Source organism: Danio rerio, chromosome 20, assembly GCF_049306965.1.
Source record: "Danio rerio strain Tuebingen ecotype United States chromosome 20, GRCz12tu, whole genome shotgun sequence".
Taxonomy (NCBI): domain Eukaryota; kingdom Metazoa; phylum Chordata; class Actinopteri; order Cypriniformes; family Danionidae; genus Danio; species Danio rerio.
In genome coordinates, this window is record NC_133195.1 from 295,417 (window position 1) to 317,946 (window position 22,530).

General features: G+C 39.1%; 2 protein-coding genes across 2 annotated transcripts; one reads left to right on the forward strand and one right to left on the reverse strand.

Annotated features, from left to right (window-relative positions):
• Positions 1-244: 244 nt before the first annotated feature.
• Positions 245-14,731, forward strand: tube1 (tubulin, epsilon 1). The gene is given in 13 exon segments (NM_200985.2): positions 245-495; positions 2,004-2,077; positions 2,637-2,689; positions 2,765-2,819; positions 3,278-3,393; positions 6,690-6,811; positions 6,893-7,080; positions 8,263-8,435; positions 8,510-8,650; positions 9,169-9,309; positions 9,867-10,041; positions 11,391-11,543; positions 14,298-14,731. Coding segments are annotated over 12 exon segments (1,413 nt in total). The 5' UTR covers positions 245-470; the 3' UTR covers positions 11,541-11,543; positions 14,298-14,731.
• ccn6 (cellular communication network factor 6) lies at positions 14,294-22,101 on the reverse strand. Its single transcript, NM_001166231.1, is given in 5 exon segments — positions 14,294-14,575; positions 14,745-14,938; positions 16,351-16,590; positions 17,591-17,843; positions 22,015-22,101. Coding segments are annotated over 5 exon segments (1,017 nt in total). The 5' UTR covers positions 22,063-22,101.
• Positions 22,102-22,530: the final 429 nt, after the last annotated feature.

The following is a 22,530-nucleotide window of genomic DNA, read 5'->3' on the forward strand; positions in this document are numbered from 1 at the left end:
CAAATAAAATGACATTAGCTATACGTAAAGATTACCATTTAAATGATGAGTTTAGTTATTGTTAAAGAGTACAGAAGCTAGAAGGCCTGAGTATGTACATGTGTGGTTAAAATCATACATCTAAAGGAAAACGGCAGGAGGAAAAAACTACATACACAACATCCTTGCGCGCTGTAATAACACGTCATCAATCAGCGACGCATGGTTTTGATTTCAACGCGCGAAACGGAAACTAACTGTTTCCATAGCAAACAGCAACGACAACATTGGCAAAATAGCGACAACTCAACCGTACAAATGGACGGTGTTTAGAAGCTCTTGTGAAGATGCCAGACGCCGCTTAGAACCAAGACGAGGAAAAAGACACTGCTGAGATGGCGATGTAACTTAACCAATGTCAGTTGAACTAAAATGGTGTAAACCACTGATCTCCGACTTGTCTGTTATAGATGAGTGTGTAAAATAAAGAGATGACGCAGTCTGTCGTAGTCCAAGGTAAGAGAGTTTACAGCATTGTTCACAGTCTGTTAAACAGTGCTAATGTGGTTTTAAAGTCATATTTAACGTTACATGTGATTTCAGACCGAATATTCAGTGTAAACAATATAGGGAGCCCGTCACGAGTTGTAAATGTTCATAACTAAAAGAATATAAAGGCAACTTTACCTCAGTTCATTGGGGTCTGCCTGATTTAACACAATATTTAAAATATGTGACAGAAATAACTAATTATTATCATTTATTGATGCGTCAAGTAAATATTTTATTCTGCTGGGCAACCAAGAAAACCCGTAGCGTTTAACCCTATAAAAGTCTGACATTTTATTCCTAATGGTCTAAAAAAAGAAATAAAATGATTAAATTTGGCTTGGTGAAACCTGCAGAAACCCTGAATTTAGTCGTTCCATCTGTCCCTGTTAAACTTGGTCTACTTGTATACTCAGTTTATAAATTGTAATATTCACTGTTTAAACCCTTTCTTACTGTTATTGGGAAATGTACTCTTTTACTGACTATCCAAAGGCTATCCAACCAAGAGGATTAAACATATATACATTTAATGTATTTACTTATACTGTAAACAAGATTTCACATTCATACATTTAAATTTACTAATAATTATGTTTTTTTTTTTTTTTTGGCTGAATTATGCTTATATTTTACCTTTATCAGAGACTCTTAAAACAAGAAAGCCTTACACACAAAATTTGGTCTTTGGGGGGGAAATCTAGACTAAAATATAGTACTTGGTGTAACTAAAAAAATGAAATCAGTTAAACACATGCATTAATCACTGCTAAAATTGTCAAACAAATAAATTTGTTGCCATACACTCAAAAATGAGTTTAAACAACGCAATTCTTCTTTTTGTGGGGAGGGGGACTTAATCTTTTTATGTTTAATACACTTAAATTTGCAAAAACAACAATTTGTGTTGGGACAACATGAAGGGATTGTCTAGAACTCAGCTTTTTTATACAGTGTTTTATTTCCCTTTAAATGGACAGGGCTGCACGGCATTGAAAAAATCTCGTACTGCAATATTTAGTTTTATTGCAATATATATTGTGATATGAATATAAATTGAACAGCTCTATTTGAAAAGATTTCATTCATTTAGATGGACTGAAATGATCAAATCTTAGTCTACATCTGCATTAAATATAACAAATTACAAGCATCTATAAATCCGACAGAGCGAAATAAAAGTAATAAATACAGCACTTTTTGTTTTTTCTGGTCAGTCCAACAGTATTCACAGTACAGAAACTGAACAATCAAAGGTAAATTAGCATGTTCATCCTTGTGTAAAGGATTTTTTCTTTATCTTTTAATCTTTAATAAATAATCTATTTAATACTGCGATGTGACTATTGTGGAATCGCACATTATTATTATTATTATTATCATCACACATATCGATGTATTGTTCAGTCCATGATGATTATCTCTGTGTCAGTGTTGAATCTTTATTTTCCCCTTTTCTTTCTTCTGTCTTTAAGTTGGTCAGTGTGGGAATCAGGTGGGCTGCCGCTTCTGGGATCTCGCACTCAGAGAACATGCACACGTGAATCAAGTGAGAAACATCACACCACACATATGCCATTTAAACCATTATATCTAGTTCCTGTTGCAGGCAACTACTACAGGTTACATGTAGGCTGAACTGAGTATTAAAGCATGAATATGTTAACCAGAAGATTAGTTCAGTTCAATTTCTAGAAAACAAAATAATACATTCTAATCCCTCCTATATTGCACTGTGTTGCCTTTTAGAGCATCAGAGATTAAAAACAAAGTGTTATTGCTGATAAAACACAGCGGTCTGATTTATACACAGAACCTTCCTAAAGGTGAACATATTTTTAATTAGCTTATTAATGATTATGGCTCATACAGTGATTTAAAGTGGTCCAATTAAGTCAATATGTAAGTTAAATATGTTTGTTTAGGGGGTGACACGGTGGCTCAGTGGCCTCACAGCTAGATAGTCGCTGGTTCAAGCCTCGGCTGGGTCAGTTAGTGTTTCTGAGTTTGCATGTTCTCCCCGTGTTGACTTGGGTCCAAACACATGCGCTATAGGAGAGCCACTGTGCTGCCCTGTCTGGTGTTCAATCGTGTTTCCCCCTCTGCAGATGGGAGTTTATGATGATGCGCTGAGCAGCTTCTTTAGGAACGTTGACCAGAGGTAGCTTATCTTTCTTCTTCACTCCATGTCTATGTCCTATGCTCTCTTGAATTATTGTGTGTGCTTTATTTATAGGAGAGGGTACGGAGCAGAGGCAACCGGCGGCAAGATCACAGCTCTGAAGGCCAGGGTGAGCGACGTGATGAATTTAGAGCATGGAAACAGCAGCCTATATTCTGCCATGTGTGGATGTATTGTGTGTCAGTTTGAGATATGTGTGCAGTTCAGCACAGACGGGCACACAGTGTTCATGAAGGAACACTCCACTTATTTTAGAAATAGGCTCATTTTACAAGTCACCTACAGTTATACAGCAGAGTTTTACCATCTTCCTAAATATATGTAGCTAAACAGATTATACTAGTTTTCAACCATGTGCAGGAATCATCACATTTACTTGATAACAATATATCATCACATCCAGGAATGAAAATCAAGATGCTAACTCCTACATCAGTATACAGTACACAGTCTTTGGTTGATGAATTAGTCAGGTACTCCAGAAGATGATGATGCTTTATCAGAACAACAGAAATCGATGCTTAATTTCCACCATGATAGATAAACCGCTGTATGTTTGTTTTTCAGGCCGTGTTAGTGGATATGGAGGAGGGAGTGCTTGGAGGGATTCTGCAGGGGCCGTTGCGTTCTCTCTTCAGCAGCGCACAGCTCATAAGCGATGTCTCTGGTTCAGGGAATAACTGGTGAGAGTCTGTTTACGTGCAAACTCCGTTCAGTGTGGATGTCCGCTTTGCTTTTGATGTGTTCAAAAAAAAACCTTACAGGTACAGATAGCTGACGAGACCTGCTGGTTTATATGGGAGTCCATGGCCATGTTTTTTTGTGACTAGAAATCGCCTACTACTCGAGTATGTACTACATCTGAGTTTGAATTTACTACATGACTGTTAGAAAAGTACATAGTATATAATACTACCATCTACCATATGTCATTATTAGATGACCTACATGCGTTAGTTGCATCGCTTCAATCCTGTTCATGAGTTTTCCAGCATAGTGGCATCATGGGACAGTATGGTGTTCATTGGATCTGCTAATCCCCAAAGGCTCTCTTCTGTTACCTGTATGCTGCAACCTGATTTCTGCATGTGCCTACTGTTTTTGTACTAATCGCTTCATCCACAAGGTGGCAACATTGGTAAATTTGTACAGTTTAAAAAATAAATGAAATCAACAGAACATCCAAACTAACTGAGCGCTTCTCCAATGATTTAAGTCTGGAGTAAGGATTGGGAAACTCATTGGCTGAGTGCTCAAATGTGGCACTGTTGATTTTTCTGATTTTTCCACTGAAAGGCTCTGCATGCTTCCCACAGGCCGTGGAATTTCTGGAATATGCTGGAATTTTAAATGTCTGTTGTACACATTGGGATTCAGGAAAATGTGTATATTTCTGTCCAGGTCATGGAATTTGTAAATGTATATAAAATATATGTAACACTGTCACCTCACCACAACAAGGTCCCTCTTGTCCCCTTTAGGTCAATATTATTCGCCCCTTCAGCAATATTAGTGTTAGATTATCTCCAGAACAAACCATGGTTATACAATGATTAATTACCTAATTACCCTAACTTTACCCTAATTACCCTAGTGAAGTCTTTACATGTCACTTTAAGCTGAATACTAGTGTCTTGAAGAATATCTAGTCTAATATTATGTGCTGTCATCATGGAGAAGAGAAAATAAATCAGTTATTAGAAATCAGTTATTAAAACTATATATATATATATATATATATATATATATATATATATATATATATTGTAATCTTGAAGTAACACAGAACCAAAGAAAGGAAAAAGTATTAATTTATGTTGACTGAAATTTATATTTGCAATATCTATTTGACTTTATCGATAAAGAATACTTCATACTGAAATAAACTGATTAGTGAAGTGTTCTGCGGCATTTTACACCCATGTTGTGCATTGGAAATGGTTCTCCTGGTGCGTCAGGCCTTAACCTGCCCTTTTTTCACACTTTAACACTTTTAATGTTTTTCTTTTGATTTGACATGATTTATGTAGTCACAGAGACCACCCTTTGGCCAGGAGGCATCTAAATATCAGGTGTAAACCAGTCCTGGTATTATTCCTCATCTGTTCAACACACCCATGTTTTTGATACCTCAGAAGCTCTCTGGATGTCCTCAAGGCATGTTACCAAACAGTCACACTTCATGCTTTTTGACTGTTCAAGTGTTTCAGTGCTCAAACTTAATTACCTGTCATCTTTCTAGACAAGGGTCAAATCATTTTTTGATTTTGATCAAAATGACAGCAGCAAGTCATAACCTCAGGCCAAAGATGAGTCTGATATCGTCACGCTGACTCGCATTTGTGTGGTTTAAAAACGCCAAATCATTTAGAAGGGTTTATTGTTAGCCCTGGTTCGTGTACATATAAAAGTGAAATACATGTTGAAACTAATTATTATGGCATTTTAAAAGGTCTTTTCCAGACATTGAAAGTCAGGGAATTTTTATCTATTTTTCATGGAAATCGTGGGATATTTGTTTGTTATTTTAAACTCTTTTACCTCAGGACTGATTGGTCTCTATAACTTATATAAATGCAACACTGGTAGTGAGAGAGAAGTGTGTCTTAACCCTATAAATATAACTGATCTAAATAAAGAAAACTGTTCAAATGTCTTCAATGATAACATTGGAAAAATCATGAAAAAAGGACCATTTTATTGATTGATTTGTCAAATGCAGCTTTGTTCAAATAGGCTTTGTCTAAATTTGCATTTCAATAATATCACATGAGGCGTCTAAAGCTAGCCACACACCTCAGGAGAATTTTATAATTAAATATATTATTTTATTTATTTATTTTATTGCATTAAATTCAGCTATTTTCAGCTAACAATTCTGGAGGGATTACTCAAACACAACAGGTGCCTGTATTTCTATGCATTATAGGTGATGGAAATTCAGGTTAATTACAGTGAAAGTCAGGGAATTTGATATTTGGCTCTGAGTGAAATCTAGTTTAAGTTTAAAGGTTGACACCCAGTGGTTGAACTAGGTATTGCATTCCAAATTCAAAACACGTCTGACTGATTCATCTGAACTGCACACAAATTACAACAACAACAAGAGTGAGTCTGCCTGACTATTGAACCAACACCAAGTCTTATATGAGTGACGACACATAATAAATGAATATTTCCATCTTAAAATTAATTTTTGTCATAACCGTTACCTCAGGTGCTGATTATGTGCGTTATTCAGTGTTATATGCTACCAATGCTAATTTCAACACTACGTTACATTTACTGAAAGCGGAAGCAGACAGATTACCTCAGACCATGAAAATAAACGTATAGTTTGAAATTGAATGTTAGAGCCAACTCAGCATGTGTTTATAATATTAAAGGTTTAATATGTTTTACGTACACTCAGTCTTACCATTGTGTTCATTCTGAGTAGCTGTATTTGAATCATTCTGTTGAGTTGTCTCTGGTGCAGACAAATTGTTTGTTGCTGGAATCGTGTTTGCATTGCATGTTGTTCGGACACGGTATTACAATGTAACCTGCCTGGCTAATGTTTACATTTTTAATATTTATAATAATCGTGGTTTATAAATCACCTTGTGGATTTTTATAACTCTAAATCTGCTGTCCTCCAGAGGTCGCATTTTGGGCGACATGCATTGAGGCAGCGTTCAAGACTGAAATTAAATGCTCTGTTTTCCACCAAGGCAACCTGGAGCTCTGAGATATAATTGGCTGAACTGGCAGTGGGCTAGTTATAGAGACCAAAACAAAGACCGAGGCTCCGGCACGTAACTCACTCAATGAATGTCTGACTTCAGCATTGTTTTTCAGATAATCAAATATGTTCACTTAGCAAGTTTCTGAAATATCTGCAAACATATGGTTTATCTGTGCTTTAGAAGAGTCAAAAAGGTGATTAATAATATGTGCTGATCATTGATTGGTAGTGTGATTGGTTTGTGTCCCCTAGGGCAGTCGGGCACCACACATATGGTTTGGCCTACAGAGAGCAGATCGTGGATCAGGTTCGCAAGGCTGCAGAACACTGTGACTGCCTTCAGTGCTTCTTCCTTATTCACTCCATGGGGGGAGGTGAGCTTCGGTTCTTTATCATGTCACCTGTGTGGTGATTGAGGAACATGAAGTGTACTAAGCATGCGTTTGTGTGTTTAGGAACTGGTTCAGGGTTAGGCACGTTTGTGTTGAAGCTTCTAGAAGAGGAGTTCCCCGAGGTGTATCGGATCGTGACCTCCGTTTACCCCACTGCAGAAGATGATGTCATCACTTCTCCTTACAACAGCGTCCTAGCCATGAAAGAACTCACAGAACATGCAGACTGCGTCCTGCCGGTCGACAACCAGGTATTGAAGCTTGTTATGTAAAACTAAATAATTTTATTCTCTTTTCTTGCAATGGAAAAAAACTGCCTGAAGGTTTTTAAGGATGAATTTAGTATTAAAGTAACATAAAAAAGAGGTCTTTAGATATTAGTATCAATCTGTTAATCTGAAGGATATTTATAAGCTAGTGTGCTACAAAACTGTGACAAAATATAGCATTTAGAAGATATAAACATCAAATACTTGTAGTTTGTCACTTCCGCCAAAACGGATCAATGTTTTTTTTATTATTATGTAAAATACACTAACTTCAGTGTCAGAAGGTGGATTTCTCTGCTGGATCATCTGCTGATCTGCATCCCAATCATCACCAATACTGCAGAAGACCTACTGGAACCAGCATGGACCAAGATTCACATAGAAATCAGTCAAGTTTGGTGAAGGAGACATCATGGTTTGGGGTTCATTCAGTATGGAGAGATCTGCAGAGTGGATGATCAACATCAACAGCCTGAGGTATCAAGACATCTGTGCTGCCCATTACATTACAAACCACAGGAGAGGGACAATTCTCCAGCAGGATAGCGCTCCTGCTCATACTTCAGCCTCCACATCAAAGATCCTGACAGCAGAGAGTGCTCCAGGATTGGCCAGCCCAGTCACCAGACATCAACAATATTGAGCTGATGAAGGAGGAGGTGTTGAAGATGAACACAAAGACTCTTGATGAACTCTGAAGGCTTTCTTCTTCATTCCAGATGACTTTATTAATCAGTGATGTGAGTCATGTCAGAGATGTATAGATGCAGTCCTCCAAGCTCATGATGGAGTCAGACACAATCTTCATTCTGTCTCCACTGCAGCAGGACTTTATATTCTATACTGGACATTATTTCTGTTCAGTGATGAGACTTTCGTCTGAGCAGAGTCAGAGCGCACTGTCCTCATCAAATCAGTCAACATCAAGACATGATCAGATTTATTGAGCTCAAATCAGCAAAATCTAGAGGCCTTCGCCTTTCATAGAGACACTTCTGACACCAAATCACCAACTAGAAGAGCTGTTATTATCTGCTGTTCATAAAACCTGTTGACAATGCATTTGTCCGGTAGTGTAGTACTTTTTGTTTTTTCATAGTTTTGAAATAACCTGAAGGTAAATAATCTTGATGATTTCTGTTCTTGTTTCTGCTGTTGTTCTAGTCTCTGGTTGATATTGTCGGTAAGATAAAACACATGTCCAACACTGGCAAACCAGGCTGTGCTATCAAGAAGGACAGTACCATCATCTCTGGACAAGGAGGGGTGGTGAAGGTGGAGAAGCCCTTTGATGCCATGAACAACATTGTGGCCAATCTGCTTCTTAATATTACCAGGTGCTAAATCCTCTGCTAATACATTTTCTACTAAATAGAGATGTGATCACTCATATAGTTGTTTTTATTCTTAGTTCAGCGCGGTTTGAGGGCTCTCTCAACATGGATCTGAATGAGATAGCCATGAACCTGGTCCCTTTCCCACGTTTACACTACCTTGTGTCCAGCCTGACTCCTCTCTACACACTCGCTGATGTCAGTGTGCCACCCCGCAGGTACATTTGCAGTCAATCGTTTATGCAGGGGGAAAGTACTGGGAATTTACCCCTAAAAAAAGAGCGGAAACTGTAGAGCAAAGCAGATTATATTTCCTGTTTCCAATTATGTTTGATTGGAAACTGTGAAACCATTGAGATCTCATTTAAGGCTAGGACACACCAAGCCAACAGCTACTAGTGCAGACAAAACTGTACTGTCGCCTCATGTTGCCATCCAGTAGCTCAGAGTTTGGAATATTTTCCATTCATTTCATCATTGAGGATTAAAAAAACTATAAAAATGTATAAAAACCTCGTTCTCGCGAACCCAATCTAGTGTCTCATCACATCTCATGAAGAAAGTGTCTGGTCAGACGTCTACTAACTGCCCATCGGCTTGGTATGACCTGGCCTTTGAGTTGGACTCTGCAGGGAAGAGACCCTAAAGGACTTGATGAACAGTTGAACAGTCCTGACACAGAACTGAGGTGCACACACACCAGGAGAAAACTCCTAGCTAATGCTGTTTTCTGTAGGCTGGATCAGATGTTCTCGGATGCGTTCAGTAAGGAGCATCAGCTGATCAGAGCCGACCCCAAACACAACCTGTATCTGGCCTGTGCACTCATGCTGCGTGGAAACGTTCAGCTGTCGGACCTGCGGCGGAACATTGAGAGGTTCGTCTTGTTTAGAATGTTTACGCCATATCAGTGTTTACAGATCCGGAGTGGTCAGCTCTTAAACACAAAGTCAGATCAGGTATAATTAAGTGTTAAATGTTTTGAGATTGCATCAGTGAATGTAGATAAAGAGGCAGTCAGAAAGTTCATTATTAAATTAACAGAGGAAACCTTGAAAATTAAAGGTTCCATGAAATTCAAATGTATTGTTTTAGATATTAGCGTCAGTATTGATAGTTTTAAGATATCTATAAGCTAGTGTGCTTCAATACAGTGGCAACATTTGCGTTTAGAAGAGGATATTTCTAGAAGATAATTGATCATATTTGACTGTTAATATGGCTATGAATTGCATCTTCAATAGAGAGGTGGATTATGTCTTTATGCACACGTGAGTCTTAAATTAAAGTGTTCCCTAATCATTCTTAGCAAAGTGTTAAATGTATAATCACTGAATTAAATCGATCTAAATCTTGAATATTCTACAGGATATCCCTGGTAAAGAAGCCATCTTCTGATTGCAAGATCTTCCTAATCTTTTTTTTTTTTCCTAGGCTGAGGCCCACCCTGCCGTTTGTCCCATGGAATCAGGAAGGATGGAAGACCAGCCTGTGTTCTGTCCCACCTGTGGGTCACTCACATTCTCTGCTGGCCTTAGCCAACAACACTTGTGTGAAGTCCACCTTTTCTGAACTGAGGGAACGCTTTATGAAGCTCTACCGCAGGAAGGTATACCCTAAAGCACCTCTCTATATACATTATACTGTGATGATTCCCTTTTGTTGATTATGACTTCATCTGTTGAACAATTGAACAGTCCTGTCACCCTTGATTAAGTTAAAGGGGAGCTATTATGCAGAAATCACTTTTATAAGGGGTTTAAACTCAAATGTGTCTGAATATATCAGCAATGGTAAACATGTATTAATTGTGTTTGTTATAATCAGACTAGATATAATTAGTCTGCAGAAACACTGTGATTGACATTTTCCCTTTGTACGTGTCATCAGAGGGGGAAAGACCCCCCCACTACTCACCATCTCTCCCTCATTAGCATAAAACGTCAGTCTTGTTTATGAATCTGCCACTATACTGACACACAGGCATTTATATCTCCACCCTCTTCTGAGAAGAGCACAATCTCATTTGCATTTAAAGCAACAGTCACCAAAACACCACAGCATTAGTATCAAAGCCTGAAAGGGTCAGTTTTAGAGAGTTGTAAAACATTATCTGTGTGGTGTTTAGAGCTGAAATTTCCCTACACACTCTAGAGACATCAGAGACCTATTTTGCATATGGTAAATAGGGCATAATAGGTCTCCTTTGAAGCTGTTTTGATGCTCATGTAAATTGTAAATGATAGCACCAGAGGAAAATCACTGAGGTCATTATAGCTGTAGTATTTTGTGTAATGTTCCACAAATTAGGGATGGGCAATATGACAGTAATCTCATATCCTGACAACTATATAAGTCACAATATAGTACATTTTCAGTCAATTAATATTTATATACATATTGACCACATGAAAGGGACTATTTCAGGTTTTTACAGTTTAAATCTTATACTCAGATGTACTCGTTCATATTTTTACTTTATGTAGAGCTATTTGGAGCACTTACTGATGGATTTATTTTATGGATGCTATTTGTTTGGTTACTGATGGAAAAAATATGAAATAAATATGAATAAACTACAAAACAAAACAGAGATTCATTTCAAAAACGAATGATTACATGCTCAACACAAAATACTACAATAAAATGCTAAATATAAACCACTCTGACACTGAGCTGTTATTCACGATTTTGATCATAAATATAATAAAAAAGTATTGCAGTAAACAATGCATGTTGTTTTATATATATATATATATATATATATATATATATATATATATATATATATATATATATATATATATATAATATAACAACATGCATTGTTTATATATATATATAGTCATATTGAACAGCTCTGTCACAGATTATGGAATGTTGATATATTCTTGTGCACGGTGCAGATATTCTGAAGCTCTGTATGTTAATGGTGTTTGTTGTGCCCCTACCCCACAGGCTCATTTGCATCATTATCTAGCCGTTGATGGCATGGAGCAGTCTGGATTCACTGAAGCGCTGTCATCAATCTCAACACTTATTGAAGACTACACACACCTGGAAAGCCCTCTCATGCCCAATGCCCCCAGACTCACCATGGCCACCTGACCTGTGTGTATATTAGACATTTCTTATCCATCTACCTATATCTGAGTAATCGAGGAAGTGAATTTACTTCACTTTGCAGATTAATAATGATTTGATCAGCTGAAGTTTGAAGAACCACGCTGTTTTAATCTTCTAAGCAAGGAATATTATGCGGTCCTGGTGACATCTTGTGGATGGACAATGTCAACTGTCTTTGACTAATAGACGCCACCGCACTGTCTCTCAGAAATTGTAAATATTTTCAAATAGGCACCATTATAAATAAACTGCATAGTTGCAATCTAAACAACTACATTCTCCACTAAAAAAGCATTAAAAGTACATTGTGTTGTCCAATAGCTGCAATATTTATCAAACTGTAAAGTGTCCTCTTGTCGCTGTGTGTGGGCGGAGTAATACAGAAGAGTGAGGAGGCTGTACAAATGCTGTTATTGCGGGATATCGAACGGCTATCAGCCAATCAAATTCAAGAACCAGATAGGACTGTTGTGTGTTTATATTTATATATATATATATATATATATATATATATATATATATATATATATATATATATATATATATATATATATATAAATGAGCAATATCACACAAGTAGCAGTGCAATATGGCTGTATATCAGCACTGGTGGGAGGCGTGCGTGGCCTGGTGCCTTATTGTCCCACTAGTGCTGATATACAGCCATATGGCACTGCTACGAGTGTGATATTTTGTTTATACAACATTTGACAGCATAATCGTCTATATAAATAATAAAATCAAACACGGAGAGTCTAAAAACCCTTTTTATTAGGAACTTTCCTCCGCCATTCATTCACATCTGCAGCTGACGTCAAAACAGCAGAAGCCTTTACTCATTCACCAACGCCACTGTAGAGCTAGTGTTGGAATGATTCTCTAGCGTAATGTCTAAAGTGATGACAAAACTGCTCATTTTGCTCACACTTTAAGATTATAAGGCTGAACGTGTCATGAAATGCCATCCATCCACAGAGATCTCTTCTTACAGTGTTACAGTCTACAGTATTTCTCTGTTGCAATCAGGACATCACAATATATAACCCCGAAAAAAGCAACGCATTCACTACTAGACTGCTGCTGTGTTCGCGATAAGGAAAAACGATAGACACCTGCAGACTTTGCTTCTTTCTTTCTGCCAACACAACATACACATTCCTGATATGCCAGCAAATCGTTATAAATACAGCACTACAGCATACAAAAGAGAGAGATCAACTAAGAATGCAGACCCGCCAACATGTCTCTGAAAATCCGAGAGACCCGGGGGATAGGATGCAGCAGGTTTTGGGCGGTCACTGCGATTGGGTACTGTACCAAAGTTGGCAGCCCAGGGGTGTTTACAGACTGTACCAAAAAGGGGGGTGGGTGAAATTACGGGAGTTTTCCGGAAGAAATAAAAAACGGGATTGTCGCGGGAGATTGGTCTGAAATATGGGATACTCCCATAAAAACAGAAGTCTTGGCAGGTATGGTAACTTACCAGTTTATTCATGATTTGACCAGCTATAGTTAGAAATCAGACTGTAATATCTTTTAAGCGTAAAGGCTTATTATGTGGTTCTGTCACCATCTTGTGGATGGAAAACATCAACCGTCTTTAATCTACTACACTATGGCAGGCTAATGGCTACCAACGAGCTCTCTCAGAAATGGTAAATATTTTAAATAGGCACTGTTCTTATAAATAAACTGCATAGTTGCAATCTAAACAACTACATTCTCCAGTAAAAAGCCTCAAAAGCACATTATGTTGTCAAAAGCAGTAATATTTGTCAAACTGTAGCGGTATGTGGGCGGAGTAATACACAAAGGTGAAGGGTGAAGAGGCCTATCAGCCTATCAGATTCAAGAACCAGACAGAACTGTTGTATAAATACATATACATACATACATACACATATATAAATATATATTTATGAATTGATTTTGTGTATTTATGAACTGTATTGTGAATTTAACAATTGGATTTTAGACAGTTCTGGCTCCATAATTCGTTTCCAAACAAATCTCCCCCTTCTCGCTGTGCTCCAAACATCAGCATAAAACACGCTGTTAGTTGCTCATTTGTGGCCAAAACATTTCCTACACAAACAGCTGAACACACACAAATTTATACAAGGTTGATTTCATTAGAATGCCAGAACTCCAGTACACACCATTTCATTAAGGAATGATATGGCGAGTGAATTAAAATAACACACACACACACACACACACCATATTTACAGTCCATGTAAACCATAAGTTTAAATGAAGTGTTTCTGAACCAGGCCTTTAGGTGTTATAAAAGCGTACAGCTACTTAAATAACTTGATTTTAATACCAGTGAAGGTAACTCTGTCCCAACATGTATTAGGTTTTTTTAAACACTTCAATATTCGTGACAGTACTCTAAAATTAAAGTGCGTTTAAAAAGCACTTGCGTCTTTCCCTTCTTGGTTACAGTATTTTTGGCCGTAGCTGTACATGTATGCTCTGTAGCTGTGTTTCCCAACCCTGTTCCTAAAGGCACACCAACAGTATGACTTGACTTGATCAGTACACATTTTAAACCTCTCCCTACTCAGCAGAACATCAGAATAGACTCCAAAACCTGAAGTTAATGGCTCAGATAAGAGAGACATCCAAAATATGCACTGTTGGTGTGCCTCCAGGAACATGGTTGGGAAACACAGCTCTATATAGCTTATGGTAGGTAAAGCTGAAAACATTGTGTTCTTCCCGTTTGTGTTTTAGATCAAGTGCAGCTCTGAAAACATGTCATCAGCGTTACTGCACTTCCTCTGACACACGCAGGACGTGATCCACTGCATCTTCCAGCGCACATTGGATCCTCCTTTGCAGTGGAACTCGACGTTCACCATTTTGGACTTATTGGGAACGCAGCAGCGCTTGTCTGTGCAGACGCCGCAGTATGTCGGCCGGTGCTTCTTAACGCTGGTGCAGCCGGACAGTGAGAGCTTCTCTGCTTTACTGGCCTGGAATTTGGGTTTGCAGGTTTTCCCTTTTGGCATCTATGCAGGACAGAGAGGAGTTTCAGTACAATCATTTAACTCCAAATGATCAACTAGAAGTCGAGTTATTATGTGTTGCTCTTACGGCTGGGATCCACCACTAGACTTTTCTCAGGCAGTGTGTATTAAATGCCGGTTTGGCTGTGTTTAACATGGGCTGTTCTCTTACCTTCAGTCTCTTTAGGGTGTTTTTATCACACGGCCGGAGCAGGCAGAGTCGGCGCTCTTTTCTCATCTCACACTTGCTGTTGTCGTTGTTGACTCGCACAGAGATGCCGATGCCGCAGGATCGTGAACAGGGCGACCAGGCTGTGGTTTGGACCAAACAGTTCTTCTTCCAGGCTAAAGGAGGATCCCTGTAAGCTTTCAGTGTTACAGTCACAGAGCATCACGTCATCCCACAGCAGCACACATCCAAACATCTGCCCTCACCCTAGACTTCACATACTGACCGGAACGGGGAACTGATGAGGACTTTCAATTATTGATCTGTCACAGAGAGCTGTTAGCACAGCAGTTTGTAAAGACCAGAAGGCAAGTTTATCACAGGCTTTCTTAGCAATTTCCATGAGGATTTCTTTCAAGAGTTCACACTTAGCTGATGATTTATAAGCTTGTTTGACATGCTGTCCTGATAGAGACCCTTGAGCTAAAGGGATCACCTAGTCCTGGGCTCCCTCCCGTTCGCAGAGCTCAGGTAGATCTCAAAAACTCCCTGACTGAAGTGGCTAAGGTAAACTACTTTGAGAAGGAAGGAAGCTAGACAGAGTGCCTGATCTGCTTAGTCTGATGCATATCTTTGGATAGTGGGATGAAACCGGAGAACCCTGGGAAAGCCCACACGGACACTAGGAGAACATACAAACTCCACACAGAATCACCCACCGGCCCGGTGAGGAGCAGAAGCAGCGGCGTTCTTGCTGTGGGGCCAACAGGACCGGCTGTGCCCTGCTAGCTAAATTCATGTGGCTCAAATCTGGCCCACAGTAGCATGGAGTGACAGCACTTGGGCGACAGGCTCACAGCCACTTCGGCCAGAGCTAACAGTGCCAAATAGTTGCCAAAAGTGGCCCACATTTGTTCAAGGATAACTGGGCCATATTTGCCATATCTTCTCTGGGCCACTATAGGCTCAAATCCACAATAGCCAGAGCTTACTGTGCTGAATATTCCCCAAAAGTGGCCCACATATGTCTTAAGATAACTGGGCCACATTTGCACCTACACATGTCAGCCTCTTTAGGTTTAGGACCAGATTAACCTTAAATGACTCGGACACATTTTACCAACTGTGATCCACAAGTGTCCTCCATCATTTGGGCCAAATTGATCATTTTCCACATTAGGTTCACATTCAGATTACATTCTGCATAAGTGCCAAATCTTCGCATTAAATGGACCTTGTATGAATTTGAATCTTTGGCCGCCCTTTGCCATTGTACAGGTGGGCCACTTCAGGCTCACATTCATTCTGTCTGGGCTGAAGGAAGGCCACCAGTGCAGCATGACTGCCTAAAGTGGCCCACATCGGTATGCTGTCTGGGTGGTAAATCATAAGCACGTGATCCTCTTGAAATTAGTTCATGAATAAACTACAGTTAATTAATTTACAATTACATACTGAAACTTTGGTGCAAAATAGTGCCATCAAGCAGAATGACATCAAACATCTCCTCAGAATACAGCGTGCATTCAGAAGCATGTCAAAGTACGTGGCATGTTGTGAATGCTGTTTTTGTTGAATTTAATATTTCAACACACAGGGTCACATTCACCTGACATGGTCCTATAGGTGGTGTCCTGTTGGTTTTTGGGGTTTCGACTGCTCTTGAGTCCTGCTGGTAATTGGCCCTGGAGGGCAGCGGGACTCAGCATTCCTGTGGGCTTTTGGATGAAGGCAGGGGTGCAGCCGATGGATCCAGAAATGCAAGTGCACTTGTAGAGTGGGTTGGGCTGGAAGGCCTGTCCGTTATCATAGTGAGCACCATTCAGGTCACAACCAACCCCCATCAGGTCTGCAAAGAATGTATTTGAGTTAAATTAGTTTAATAACTGCCGGCAACCAATTAAACCCAGCAAACTGACGTACAGCATGACATAAGAAACATCCAAATCAGTTTGATGTCAACATTTCTGTCTATTTGACATCAACACATTGGTTCCCTTTTGAACATCAAAATAATTACGTAAAATGTATTATAATATTAAAAACCTGTATTCATCTGAACGCTTCAAATCCAAATTTACACTAATTTTCTATTCTTACAATGCATGTAAACTACCTTGATGTCAAAACGACTTTAAATTGACATTTAAAATTGATAACAAATGGTCTTGTAATTTGATTTGACTGGGGTTTTTAATGCTAATCTTAAATGCTAATTTGATGGGGTATTTTACATTTAAGTTAGTCAATGTGGTATATGCACAGCCAGCCTGATGTCATGAGAAAGCGTAAGTATTTTACGTTTAGTGGCTAATTCGTATGAATTCGTATGAGTTTAGTCGTACGGAATAGTACGATTTTGAAAAGGAGGCGTAGCTCCTAACCCCACCCCTAAACCCAACCGTCATTGGGGGATGAGCAAATCGTACTAAATTGATATGAATTAGATCGTACGAATTAGCCACTAAATCAAACAGTTCTGTAGTGCTGTGAGATTGTGTTGGCACAGCTAGTGTTTTACAGCCGGTAGTACTAGCAACTCTATTGAAAATACTAGGGGTAAAATAAATTGTCGCTTTAAAGACATGGTGGGGGAAATGTGATTTAATGCAGTGCTCCTTGTCTGGTCTGGTCCACTTCACATCGTATATCAATCAAGCAGTGAAGATCACTGATTTTTAAAGAAGTCAGGTTGTTTTGTAATGGAGTTCACCAAAAGCCCTGCTGCTGACTGGCTGAAAATTAAAAGTCTGTGCATATACCCAATCCACATCAAAATATTCAAGTTTGATGTTGTTTTGAGATCAAGGTGCCTGCTGGTAGGTAGGTAAGTAGATAGGCTCACTCACAAGCACAGATGCCGACCTCATAGCGCGGCTGGTCTTTGGAGAAGTCACAGTACATGCTCTTGTGAGGATCACAGATGTCCCTTTCATTGCACGATTCCCCAATCTGCCGTGCGCATGTTTTGCAGCAGCCACAGCCATCCAAGATGGAGCTGACACCAGGGGCACACAGCGGCCGGACACCACATTTACACGGCCAGCTACAGAACTGCCTTTTATCCGCCGGGCCTGTCCCTTCTCGCCTGCTATCGGCACCCTGTAATGCATGCAGAAATAACACTGAAATTGCAAAATGTTCTGAACTGGAGATCCTCACCTCATCAGGTGTACAACTGCGCTATTAGCTCAGGGATGGGCGAACTTGGTCCTGGCGTGCTACTGTCCTGCCCCAACACTAATCAAACACATCTGAACCAGTGCTAACCAGTGTCTTCAAGAATGTGGCCCAGGGGTTAGCACTGTTGCCTCACAGCAAGAATGTCACCGGTTCAAGTCCTTACCAGGGCAATTGGCATTTCTGTGCAGTTTATAAGGAGTTGTTCTCCTCATGGGTTTCCCCCAGTTCCCTCCCACAGTCCAAAGACATGCGACATAGGTGAATTGACCAAAATAAAATTGTCTTTGTCAGCTGTATATCTCTCCATAACAACTTCTAATTTGTCATTAGCCATAAATTGGCATCAGATCTACCTGAGCTCAAACTCCCCTCTCGCATGCAAACTGGAGGGAGCCCCGGGCTCGAGGATCTTATAAGCTCAGGGCTCTCTCCTGGGACAGCATGCCAAACAAGCTTCATAATCAATCATCAGCTGAGGGTACACTCTTAAAATTACTTGACGTCACAAGTTCAGATTTGGTTGACCAATCAGAAGAAAAAGGACATTTAACCAAAAAACAAAAATCGAGCCAAAATCTCTTTAATTTTATTTTTTTTGTGAGGTTTTTTTTTTTTTTTTTTTTTTAAATATGTCAATTTTCTAGATTCATTCTGCTTAATAAGGTTGCTGTGCTCGACCTAACTCTGTGCTGAGTTACTGTAGTTCACTGGCTCTTTCAGTCAGGTTATAGCAGCAGATCCACATGCAGAGTCTGGCAGAGGACAAACCCAATCCTGATGTGAACAAGCGGCTCCTTTACTCAGCAGCACTGACTGCGCTACTGTTAGACCTGCCTATGGAAGAAAAACATCCACTGCCCTGCTGCATTTACAGTGTCGGCACTTTGCAGAGAGCAAATACACAGCAATGCTCTGATTCAGTCTGAGTTTGTATTCTGCAAAGTCTGCTGAATTTAACACAACATCAAACAAATAGCTCAAAAGGGGCTGGCAATTTTTTAAATTGCCATAGATTCCATGTAGACTTTGGCCGGCTACGACAATTATTCAAGTTGCTTCCGCACCATCTGCATAGTTTTATACTAATTAGCATTATATTAGTGTATAGAAAGTGCTCATGCAGAGGTGTGTGACCTGATTTAGATGCATCATGTGACATTATTGCTACGGCCATTTAGCCAAAGCCTATTTAAAGAAGACACCGTTCTGTGTATCTGTCGTTAAAAGATTTTGCTGTTGAAGAGATTAACAGTTGTTTATTTTCACCACGGTGTCTAGTAATTAAGATGTGTAAATCCGTGTATATTTTCTATTGATATCTCACAGAAATAATTTTTGATTTAGTGGCTAATTCATATTAATGTACTGGGACTTGCTCATCTCCGAATGATGATTGGGTTTAGGGGTGGGGTTTAGTGCCACACGTCCCCTTTAAAATCATACGTTTTCATAACCTGAACTTTCTTTTAACTGAATTCATATGAATTAGCCACTAAACACACAAGGCCATAAGACGTTAGTATTAGGTTAGATTTAGGTCGCCGGCGTCTAAGGACTGTTATTTTGACATCCAATAACGACGTGAAATGACGTTGATATTTGGTTGATTTTAGATTGTTGGAAAATGACCAAAATCCAACATCGTAAACTAACGTCAATTACTGACATTTATTCATCAGGTCTGGCAACCAAAATCCAACATCTGATAGACGTTAAAGTGGTAGCGTCCACACAACATCAAGCTGTAGCATCATTAGACGCTGATATTTGGTTGATTTTAGGTTGCTTTTGAAAGTGTCCAAAAATGTACTCCCTGTCTGACGTTGGGTTCTGATGTCAATCCGATTTTAATTTGCGTACAAAAGGCAATGCCCCACGATGCTGGGATACAGTGTTAATCTGACATCACGTTGACGTCCTGTGCCTGCTGGCAGCTGACAAAATGTAAAATAGTTACGTTTCCTCGTGAGATGAGCCTGATATATTTGCATTAATTCTGATATTTTCACGCAAATATAAAAAAAAAAACGAATTGGTTGAGCAAAAAACAGCCACATACAGTATTTTATCAAGTAAAGGATTGAGGATCTGAGGATTACGTTTGTTTGCTGGTGGAAAAGTGGGAAAGAAATAAAATGACAGTGAGAAATAGCCGAACCATAACAATAGACAAAACAGTGTTAAAAATGCATGGTATAGAAACAATACAGTTTAATAAACGTCAAATTTAAAATCACAAATAAATTCCCTGATACTCCATGACTTGGACACAATATAAATACACTGTGTCTCAAACAAATCCAAGCAGAATTTATTCTGTCAGAATTTTAATACACTTAATTACATTTTGTAATTAGTTGGCAAATAGATTATTATAGAATATTATAGAAATAATGTAGATATGTTATGTTATGTGTATGTTTTCTACCTCGCCTGATTTATATCACCACATTACCTTGTTAAAATACTGACATAACGCTTCAATTTTATTGGTTGCAAACTAAATTAGCATGCACAGAAATACAGCAACGTTTACATATTGGAGTCATTAATTTGCAGAATCCCGGCAATCTGTCAGACAGTTCAATGGGTGTGTGGTGTCTTCTTCAACAGTGGTGATATTTTCAACAGAACGGGCAGTGCATGGAGGACCGCTCCCTGCTACACAACATACTGATCCAGTGTGATCAATTTTCACCAACAAGTAATCCAATGCACCAGTTTTTATTCATAAAGTCACAAACATGAAGCGCTGTAGCCTTAAAGTTCTCGTAAACCTTTGACCAATTAACTTTTAATTAGCGGTGTCTGACACAGATAAAAAATAAATACATCATCCTTACGTCATTGTCAAGGAAAGTAAATAGAAGGATTAAATGCACAGATTGCGCTGTTATTACTGTCAGAGATGCAGTCGTCATTATTCCTGTTGAACAATAAGCAGTCTTATTTTTGAATGATGCACTAATTGTTTGAGACACAGTCTATATCAAAACTTTCCAGACTTCCAATGTCTAGAATAGAGCTTTTGAAATGCCATGATATTCCAGAAATGCCATGACCCATGGGAACACTGATACTATGATCCAAGTGTCAGAGATTTGACCAAAGACAGGCAAATTAAAATCAAGAAAAAACAGTTTAAGTTTATTCCTTTATGTCATTAGTCTAGTGTCTATAATCGCATGGACTACATCATCAAACTAAGGCTGTCATGTTTCTATACTTTAGGGTCTGCTGCAGGCCTGTCTCTTTCACACAAGGGTCAGAGGTCAAAACCAAAAAATCTTACATCTTTCTGTCAAGTTTACAGGACAAGCTAATTTTGTGAGAGAGAAATAACAATAGAAACCAAAGCGAGTTTATAATGTCCGCACTTGAGTCGAAGCCGTCGGACCATAGATTCACGATTAATAGACGCAGCCTTGCATACAAATACGTTGCTCGAAATGCAGCCTCTGAGTTTCTCTGAGTAACTACTTATTTAAAATGAGCTGAAACAACATGATTCTTGAGTGTTTTGGGAAACTTTAAACGTTTTATGTCCAATCCACTTCAATTTGTAAAAACAATTAAGTTAACTTAATCAGTTTGTGTTGGGACAACATGTGTGGAACCCTGCATTTTCTAAAGTGTTGGGAGAACATGTAGGAATTAGGTTAATGTATTAGTTTATTACAAATGTAAGTGGACTGAACATTAAACAAGTACATTATCCCCGCCAATAAACTCTTGGCCAAACTCAAATCCTCCAGATTGTGTTGTTTCAGCTCATTTAGAATAAGCAGTTCAACAAGCGTCTTCAACTTCTTTGTCTTTTAAAATAATTCAGCGTAAGCCCTAAAAGCATGAACACCAGCAGCACAGTCATGAACTAACGTTTTGATTTTACGCGTTCTTTAAGTGCTAATATTAGAATAGGATGCCATGAACTGTGTTACAGTTAGCATCCCAAACAGAATCACTTCAGTAGCGTCTGAGTGCATATTTAAGGCCTGCTACAGGAAGATCAGCCATCGTGGGGGAAACGGGCAGATAAAGATGCTAACGGTTAGTCAAGCTTAATGAGAATGGAATTGGTGGCTCTTACCCGACTCAGAAAGATCAGCAGAAACCAGCACAGTAGTGATAGCATCATACACGGCTTGCAAAGGAGCTCTGCGCACCCAGAATGACTGAAGTACGGAAAGAGGGAAAGCTGGAGAGAGAGAGAGAGCTGACCTGTCTGAAAGAGGTACACAAAGCTCTCCTCTGTCTGTTCTCCAAACACACCTTTCCCCTACAGAACTCACACAGAACTCTATCTCAAATATTCCACCCTCCCTCCACTCCTCTCCTCTCTCTCTCTCTCTGTATGCTGCTGCTGTCACTCCTCACACCTTGCAGTCTTCTGTTTTTAATGGACAGCAAAACATTTTCTTTATGCACATCGTGAAATGCGCAACAGTGTGCCTTTGTAAGTTTATCTCGTTCTGGCAACGGTTTATAGATTAGAAGTCAGCCACAGTTGGTTACTTCATAGTCCTGATTTGTTTTCTCAGTTGTAGCAGTCTGGACTGTTTAATCCAGCTGTAATGTCGTGTATATTCACTTTGTTTAGAATAAA